At 44.8% G+C, this 10,027-nt stretch overlaps 1 protein-coding gene across 1 annotated transcript; it reads left to right on the forward strand.

The window, feature by feature from the left end:
* Positions 1 to 6,364: 6,364 nt before the first annotated feature.
* Positions 6,365 to 7,831, forward strand: LOC142854014 (sperm motility kinase-like). The gene has a single exon (XM_075979157.1). The coding sequence runs from the start codon at positions 6,365 to 6,367 to the stop codon at positions 7,829 to 7,831; it is 1,467 nt and encodes a 488-aa protein (XP_075835272.1).
* The last annotated feature ends 2,196 nt before the right edge of the window (positions 7,832 to 10,027 follow it).

Consider the following 10,027-nt stretch of genomic DNA (forward strand, 5'->3'; position numbering starts at 1 on the left):
AATGCATAAATGAGTGAGTTAAGAGAAGCTGCTGGACAAAGCACTGGGCCGAGGTCCTGGAGTCCAGTCGAAGAGAGGGAGGAGGGATTATAGGAGCAAAGGGGTCAAGATCACGATGGGGAAACCCACAGAGGCAGCTGACCTGACCTAGTGGGAACTCATTGACACGGACTGACAGATAGGAAATCTGCATAGGACCAGATGAGGCCCTCTGAAAATGGGTGAGAGTTCTGTGATTTTGGCACTCAGTGGGGCCACTGGGTGGGACCAGGATTTATCCCTAGGGCATGAACTGTACTTTTGGAGCCCATTCCTTTTGGGAGAATACAATTCTCAGCCTTGAGAGAAGGGAGGGACTTGGTCCTGCCTGAAGTTGATAGACCAGACCTTGTTGACACCCTATGGCAGGCCTTACCATTATGAGGAGTTTGGGGAGTTGGTTTAGAGAAAATGTCTGTAGAAAAGGGAGTGGGTTAACCGTGGTCTGTATGTAAAATGGAAAAAAAAAACCTTTAAAATAAAAAATTTTACTTAAATGAAAGTAAGTGGGGAAAGCAAGAACTACAGCAGAATACTGTGGTTTTGTTCAGCCGTGATTGGCCCAATGCAAGTGACATCACAGGGAGTCATTGTGAGGTCAGCTAGAGACCAGTCTATATAAGGAGCAGCCTGGGGCTTGGTTTTGTCCTTTTGTCACAGAGGAGGAGTTGGTTGGTGGGTGAATATTTGGACTCAGCTATTTCTACTATTCTTGGATATTGCAAAGTGGGTGACCCTGAAAAAAAGTGAGTTTCCCTTGTTTCTGTTCGACTTCCCATGTTTGACATTTATTGATCGATTCTTTTTGACCATATTCAACTTTGTTTTAAATCGTGGCTGTTATTTCTATTCTTTCACTGACTGAGATTTTCCTTATCATCAAATCTCATTTCTTTGTCATTCTTCACTGTGCTCTGTTTTACTTTGTTTAAACTTTCTGGTCTGTAGGAACACAGTGAGGAATTTACTGAACTGTGCTGAAGATTCACAAGCCATGTGTCATCTCCCTGCCAATGTCAGGTGACCAGTGGTTCCATTAACAAGAAATTCATCTTCTCTTTTGAGTATGATGAAAATAAATATTTTCCTGTTTGTAGAATAGGGTTGTTCATAGTAAAATATTCTCTCATTCTATGTTTGTCCCTGGCAGTGGCATTTCATTTCTTTTCAGGGGTGACTATGTTTTCTTGATGTTGGACTACGCTTGCTCTTTTGTCAAGTTTTGTTTGTAGATTGATTCTTGTGTTCCCCGGAAGGTATCTTGATCATGGAGAATGATCATTTTATTGTGTCAATGACTAAGAAGTCAATGATCAAGGACTTTCCTTAAGGATATCCCAATGTTCTCAGTCAACGACCCTTTCAGATACTCATCTCTGTACAAGGTGTCTTTTCTTGGCTAGAGACTAAGGGTCTTACGAGAAGAGTTTGTTTTATAAAAAGATTTGAAAGTATCCCTTGCCTCAGTTTTATGAACTACGGAAGTATCTGTGGATCATTGCAGTCATTTCTTCATATTGTTGGATTCATCCATGAGTTTTCCTGGCATTATCAACCTATTTGTTCTTTCAGATTGTGTTGTCTAGTTTTATATTTCAACTTTAAATATGCATGGATTCTTGTATCTTTCCTTGGTATATGAGTTTGTATTATTAGTGGGGAGCGAGGAAAGATGGGAGCTACAGAGGGACGGTGATGCTAGAAGAAATTTCAACCAAGCGTGAGGACTCTAGCTATGATGGCCACACAGTGGGAGTCTGAAGGAGTTTCATTCCTGTCAGACAAAGCATGTCTCCACGGAAATGCAGGTTTCTGAGGGAAAGGGAGGTCCTGAACCAATAGGAAGCAGGTTCATTTAGTATGAGACCTGTGCTACACTACAGAGGATGTGGCCTGGAATTCAGGCTACTTGAAGGGTCCATTCTTTCTCTGGTGGAGGAGGATGAAAGGGACACAGTCAATGTGTGACTGTGTGACAGCAATGAGTCTGCCTTGACTTCTGGGCAGCATGGGTAGGGTGGGGATGGGGAACAGCCAGCTCTGCTAAGCCCATGTTTATTGGTTAGCATTCTGTTGTGATAGAAATTATAAACATAGCATCTTAAGAGAGAGTGAGCAGGTCCGTCTGGCTTTGTTTTGGAGGGATAATGGCCCATGGGCGTGGGTCAGAGGCATGGAAGCTAGCTGGAATACTAAAGGAAAATTCAGGAGATTGAGATGTCAAAAACTGAAACTCAAGCAAGAAGTAGGAGACATAAAGACTAGAATCTAGGAGATTCTAACCCAGGCAAAGTGAAAGGGACTAACTCACATTGGAACCCCCCCAAAAAAAGGACACTTAGAGCCAAGACACGGGCTCATGCCTATGATCTTAATCTTTGGGGGCTGTGGAGGATGCCGCAACCCTCAGGGCTACACAGTGAACTGAATGCTGAACAGTAAGTAAGTAAGTAAGTCTTTGTCAAGGACAAGAGGGGAAGATATCAAAGCAAAAGAAAGAGGAGGGAGGGGAGGGGAGAGAGGGAGAGGAAGGAAAAGAGGAAGGGAAGACACTGGGGTGTAGCAAGAGAATCCATTAAGTGAACATAAGCAAACACTAAACGAGTCCATAAATGAGTGAGTTAAGAGAAGCTGCTGGACGAAGCACTGGGCTGAGCTCCTGGAGTCCAGTTGAAGAGAGGGAGGAGGGATTATAGGAGCAAAGGGGTCAAGATCATGATGGGGAAACCCACAGAGACAGCTGACCTGACCTAGCGGGAGCTCATTCACACTGGACTGACAGATAGGAAATCCGCATGGGATTGAACTAGGCACTCTGAAAATGCGTGACAGTTCTGTGACTTGGGCACAGTGGGACCAGGATTTATCTCCAGGGCATGAACTGTCATTTTGGAGCCCATTCCTTATGGAGAAATACCTAACTCAGCTGGGATACATGGAGGGTCTTGGTCCTCCTCAGGTTGAAATACCAATCTTCGTTGACTCCCCATGGCAGCCTATACCCTTTATGAGGAATGGATGAGAGTTGGATGAAGAAAAGGTGGTGGGGGAGGAGGACGGGAGAGATGAGGAACTGTGGTTGTTATGTAAAATGGAAAAACCCTTTTAAATAAAAAAATTAAATGAAAGTGAGCGGGGGGGAAACAACTACAGCAGAATACTGTCATTTTCTCAGCTGTGATTAGCCCAGTGCAATGACATCACAGGGAGTCATTGTGAGGTCAGCTAGAGACCAGTCTCTATAGGGTGCTACCAGTGACTGGGTTGTGTCCTTGTATCACAGAGGAGGAGTTGGTTGGTGGATAAGGATTTGGACTCAGTTATTTGTCATAGATTTGGACACTTCAAAGTAGGTGGGTCCTGAAAAAGTGAGTTTCCCTTGCTTTCTGTTTGCCTTTTGGTGTTCGACATTTATTGATTCTTTGTTTTACCATATTTAATTTTGTTTTAAATTGTGGCTGTTATTTCTATTCTTCCACTGACGGAGATTTTCCTTTTTATTTGACTTCTTTCTCATTCTGAACTGTGCTCTTTTTTTTTAACCTTCTGGTTGTAGGCACACAGTGAGGAACTGTGAAGATTTACCATCCGTGTGTCACCTCCCGGCCAATGTCAGGTGAGCAGTGTTTCTCTTAACAAGACATTCATCTTCAATTCTGACCATGATGAAAATAAAGATTTTCCTGTTTCTAGAATAGGACTGTTGATAGTAAAACATTCTCTGGTTCTATGTTTGTCCCTGGCAGTGACCCTCACTTCTTTACTGGGGTGACTATGTTTTCTTGATGCTGGCCTATGCTTGTTCTTTTGTTAAGTTTTGTATGTAGATTGATTCTTGTGTTCCCCTGAATGTATCTTGGTCATGAAGAATGATCATTTAATGTGTTACTGACTAAGAAGTAAATGAGCAAGTGCTATCCTTAAGGATATTTTAATGTTCGTAGCCATTTCCCATGTCAGATATTCATCTCTTTTCAAGCTGTCTTTACTTTGCTAGAGAGTAAGGGCTTTATGAGAGGAGTTTGTTTTATAAAAAGTTTTGAAAATAAACCTTCCCTCAGTTTTATGGACTAATGGAATATCTGTGGATCATTACAGTTATTTCTTTAGATTATACGATCCATCAGTGATTTTTTTCCGGTAACAATACAAGGTATTATCAACCTATTTGTTCTCTCAGATTGTCTTGCCTACTTTTATATTTCAACTTTAAAGTTTTCCACGGATTTTTGAATATTTCCTTATTATATTAGTCCGCATCTTTATAGGATGTGAGGAAAGATGGGAGCTTCAGAGAGACGGTGATGCTAGGGGGATTCTTCATCCAGGGACAAGGACTCTAGCAATGATGGCCACACAGTGGGAGTCTGAAGCAGTTTCATTCCTGTCAGACAGAGCATGTCTCCATGGAATGGAAGGTTTCTGAGGGAAAGGGAGGTCCTGAACCAATAGGAAGCAGGTTCATTTAGTATGAGACCTGTGCTACACTATAGAGGATGTGGCCAGAAATTCAGGCTACTTGAAGGGTCCATTCTTTCTCTGGTGGAGGTGGATGAAAGAGACACAGTCAATGTGTGACTATGTGACAGCAATGAGTCTGCCTTGACTTCTGGGCAGCATGGGTAGGGTGGGGATGGGGAACAACCGGCTCTGCTAAGCCCATGTTTATTGGTTAGCATTCTGTTGTGATAGAAATTATAAACATGGCATCTTAAGAGAGAGTGAGCATGTCTGTCTGACTTAGTTTTGGAGGGACAAGATGGGTCATGGGTCATAGAAGCTAGCTGGAATCCTGAAGGAACGTGCAGGAGATTGAGATGTCACCAACTCAAACTCAAGCAAGAAGTAGAAGAGGACATGAAGACTATGCTAATTCTTCTCAAGGACAGTGCCACGGATGGAATTCTGCTTCTACTGATCCAAAGTGAAAAGTTCCCAAACAGTAACATCTACCTTCCTTGTGTGTCCATGTGTTCAAACACCCCATTTGTATCAGACATTTCTAATTCAAAGTACCACAGTGGGATTGTTGATTGTCAGATGTGTTGAATATTTGACTCCTTGTTTGGGAATTTGTGGAATGTATGGATGTGGGGCTAGCTAGAGGAACTGTGCCACTTGGTGATAGATAACTTCTTATTCAGTGTCGCCAACCACCTAAACACCAGCTCTATTTGGGAAGGAGACGTGCCACCACCATGGCTTCAGTGTCTCTTGAAAGTGTGTACACGTGTGTGCACAAACACACACACACACACACACATACACACACACACACACACACACACAAACCCTTCCTCCCTGGAGTTGATTCTGGTCTGGGATTTGGTGCCAGCCATGAGCAAAATACTCAGGGCACTAGTTGTGTTACAGAACTCGGCCATAACCACTGTCAGTTATGGAAGCCATGATTGGTCTGCTCATTTGGGTGACATCACAAGGAAGCATTATGAAGTATGCTAACAACTATTCTGTTTTAGGCACTGCCTGCATTGGTTCCTGTCCTTTATCTGGGAGTCACTACTCTACAAAACAAGTCTACTAAAGATTGCCTATAACAGACTAGGAATCTCCAGTCTACTGGACTTTGTTAGAGTGAGTTCTTTCCAATTCATTGGTTTTGGTTTTAGGGTTAAGTTTTGCTAATCCATGTTTACATGTATGCTATTAGTTTATATCCTAGGTTTGATTTGTAAATGTTGTATCTATTTTTTCATTATCACCCAATTTCCTGTTTCAAAATTCATTTATTCTTTACGTTTTTCAACTGCGGTTTCAATTTTCTTCAGCTGGAACATGTATTACTATAAACTAACCATCGCAATTTCATTATAAATTTCCCATCCATGCCTAGCCTGCATTTTGGCCAAACTCTCCTGCTCTATCACTTCCTCCACTCCATCTCTGTGACTAATACTGTTTCCTTGATAAACGCTCAGCCCTCCTCTTCCTCAAAAGCACAGGAGAACAAAATATCATATTTCTCTTTGTGGACTTTGTATCTCTTAGGTGAGATTTTCTCTATGTGTAGCTACTTTCCACAGAGCATAAAAGTTCAGTGGTCTCTGTGTCTGAGTATGGGCTCTTCCCCAGAATTTGAACAGATGCTGCTACGCTCTTGTTCAGTGTCTTTATGTCAATTGCCCTCTGGATTATTCTTGTACTTCTTGGTCTTAAAGGCATCATTACGTTGTTTGTGTTATCTCAGATTTCAAGACAGAGAATTCATACCTATAAACTCCCATTTCTAAAACTATATCATTTCTCCCCTAGCATCGTGTGTCCCTGAAATTGCCCAAAATACAGAGAACTTGAGGTAGCCATGATGGCCAGCCCCCGGGAAGAGGACATCCTCAAGAAGAATTATAAATTTTTATCATCACTAGGTTGTGGTGCATTTGGGGAGGTGATCCTTGCCCAGCACCTTCCCACAAAAACGCAGGTGGCCATCAAGGTGCTCGAGAAAGAGTACAATGAGGAGGAATACATCAACTCTGAGGTGGCTATCCATAAGTCCTTACATCACAGGAACATCATCCAGTTCTTCCACGCAATCAACACGCTGCGGACCACTTATCTGGTCATGGAATATCTGGAAGGGAAAGATCTGGTGATGTTGATCGATGAGGTGGGCTGTCTAACCGAGGAGGAGGCTAGGCCTATATTCAACCAGTTGGCCTCTGCTGTGCACTTCCTGCACCAAAGACTGATCGCGCACCGCGACATCAAATTAGAAAACATCCTGCTGGGTCAAGGTGGCAGAGTCAAACTTTGTGATTTTGGGTTGGCCACTCAGCTCGTAGAGGGCCAGATGCTGGAGGATCTGTGGGGCTCCTTGCCATATTTGGCCCCAGAGATCTTGGCCGGAACACCGTATGACGCTCTGGCAGGGGATATGTGGAGCTTAGGGATTGTCTTCTACGTCCTGGTCACCGGACACTTGCCCTATGTAGAATCGACCCCCGAAGCTCTGTACCATCTGATCACCAACACCCCGTGCCGCATTCCATACCATCTTTCCAGGCCGTGTTATCTCATGTTGGCCAGACTGCTCACCGGTTACATTTGGTTCAGGCTCACATCATCTCGCCTTGTGGAACGACCTTGGCTGGGCCGTATTCAGGAACACGTAACACCTCCTGCCAAGGAAATCCTCCCCAAGGTTGTGGAGACCATGTGTAACATCGGGTACACCTGCGAGCAGGTGGTGTCATCTCTAAAAGACCCACAGTCAAACCTAACAGCTACCATTAACATCCTTAAATTTAAAGTGAGCTCTGGGGATAGCAGTCTGCAACACATCATCCCTGCAGTCGCTACTAGCGTCCCTGGTGCCTTGAAGAGGAGCCACAGCCAACCAGCTCTGCTGTCCAGAGGGGAGAGCACTCACACACACCTGCTCCACACACACACCTGCCCAGAGGCGCTGCACTATCCAGATAACACAGCCCCAGAAGGAGACGCATTGGCCACTGAAACCATCAACCCAGCTACAGGGGACGGGGACACCACAGTCACCATGATGTCACTGGATAGCCTGGCAGATGAATCCTCCTCCCCTGATCCACCTCTGAATGGCAACTGCGTAGGCCTGGTGAACATGGCCTTCACCGAAGAGGAAGAATCCAGAGAGCCAGAAGTGCCCAGTGACCAGCCCCAGCTTGTACCTGCAGCCTCTGGAACCAGGCCACTCCGGGGCTGGAAGCTCATGAAAAAACGCATTTCCAGTGCCCTGAGAGCACTGTGCTGCTGCTGCCTGCCCACCCCACCTGGGCAAACGGAAGTGGCATAGGACAATTTCAGCCCTGGCAAGGAGTGCCTGCTGCAGGAGGGAGCCAGGACAGAAGCTCAGTTGTGGCCCTGCATGCAACCCAGGGCAAGAGGCTCCTGCATCCATACTCCAGCTACAGGTTCTGAGCTGCCTGTCCATATCTTCTTAAGCTTACTGCTGCCCCGGCACTGCTTTCCTGACCCAGGGCTGGACAGAAGGCCCATCTGCCCACTGAGCCACCACCTCCCCAGCTCCGGTTGTGCATTGTGGACCGTTACCCACAACATCTAAAACACCTCCCTCTGCCACAGTAGTGACTGAGATGCCCACCTCATGCTGATCATCACCTTGGTCACTTCTTCCTCTCCAACCCTCAGGCAAAACTGCAACAATGCATGTCCTTGAATCTGATTGACAGGGACAATGGATACAGAATTCAAGCCTGTGCTTCAGTTTAAACCCCCATGTTTTACTAGTTCTGTTTTTTGTGTTATGTACTTTTTTTAAATTTGGCTGTTATTTGTTGTTTTTATATATCGTTAAGAAAATGTTTTTTATTAGTTTATCATAGGAAGTTCAACTTAAATAGAGATTATTTAGGAGTTTTCCCTCTGTTGTTAATGCCTCATGTAAATATCTGGACACTCAGTAGTAACTAATGAGCAAAGCCTAATCTGGACAATACATATTAATGATTCGCCATAAAAGAGAGGAGCTTCTGGTCCCAGCTTGTAGGAGAAACTGTCAACCAGCCTACCCAAGCCTCAGCCGTCCTGCCAAAACCAGCCCACAGGAGCATGCATGGAAGGAACTTCATCCCTGAGCCAATCCAAGGCCTGCCGCTATTTTCAGAGACAGCTGACTAACGGACAAATGACCAGAGATGCCAATGAAGGAAGAACAACACAGAAGAATTGGCCACCTGAGCAATGGGACCTTGGGATGGGCTATGAGAGGCCTGCCCGTACCATCAATAAAGGGTTTGGCTTTTCATAGTCACCTGACTTCCAGAGCCTATGTGGTTGACTCCATGCCTTCTCACCCCCTCCCACAAGTAGTGTCCCTGCAGGGTCACCCCTAACACAGGTTGATCTTGGCTCAATTTTCCTTCAAATCTCTCTCCCTTCTCTTCCTGCCCTCCTCTCTCTATTTTCTTTTGTGGCCTCTGTTCACAGGAGGCTCTCAGGAGCTCACCACCTCATCTTGTCCTGGTTCAGGAGCAGAAGCCCAGGCAGCATCAGCCCACTCTTCCTCCCAGGCCCCCTGTGAGAAGAAAATACTCAGCCCCAGTCAGCCTCACAGGAAGTCCTATCACTGAGTATCTTCAGCTCCATTGCCCACACTAGTCACGTGGCTATTGTTGAGCCAATCACTGTGTCCAAGGTAGTGTGATGTTCTGATTGGCCAGGCCTGAGTCCTATGACTACCCAGGCTGAAGATGAAATTAATTTCTTTAGAGCCACAGACATTGAGAGTTTAGGCGAAGCATCTGACAGGAAAAGGGCCGTTGTCAGATGTGGATGCAGGCCAGCTTCCTGTAAAGAAGGAAGCAGTCACAGGACACCAGTTACAGGGACAGAAGGGCAGGTTCAGTTGTCATGCAGTTCACGCCAACTCCATTGGGACTCTGACCCAGACCTCTCTGCCCAAGGAAATTTAAATTTATTTCCTTTTCAAAATTTTAACTTCACATGTATGGATGTCTCAGAATAACTGATAGACAATTCTCACCTGCCGTGTGGGTCCCAGGGATTGAACTCAGGCCTTCCCTCTTTGCAGCAACCATATACACCTGGGAGACTAGCGGCTCTGCCATGTGCTTGTAGCTCTGCCTTCAGCAGGAGGGTTGGAATTCAGGCCACAGTTATCACAGTTCTGTTCTCTAGCTAACACAAGGGGAGTTCTTTGTGACCACACTTGATTTAAGAACTACAGTTTTTATTTAATAAAATCTCTGGTAAAGGTTGGAGGTTTGTGAGATCAGATCTGTGAAGAAGTAAAAGGAATAGATGTTAATGTCAGGATGAGTATGCTAAAGCACACAACATAAATGAATATGCACTTAATGAACTCATCTCCCAAGGAAAGGGGGAAAAATAGCAGCAGCCATTCCTGAGGTCAGCTGAGGATGGAATAAAAAGCAGTCCATATTAATTGAACCATTAGAGAATCAAACCTGAAATAAATCTTTGTTTAACCATGGCCTAAATTTTAATC

The sequence above is a fragment of the Microtus pennsylvanicus genome, chromosome 7 (genome assembly GCF_037038515.1).
Source record: "Microtus pennsylvanicus isolate mMicPen1 chromosome 7, mMicPen1.hap1, whole genome shotgun sequence".
In the NCBI taxonomy this organism is placed as follows: Eukaryota; Metazoa; Chordata; class Mammalia; order Rodentia; family Cricetidae; genus Microtus; species Microtus pennsylvanicus.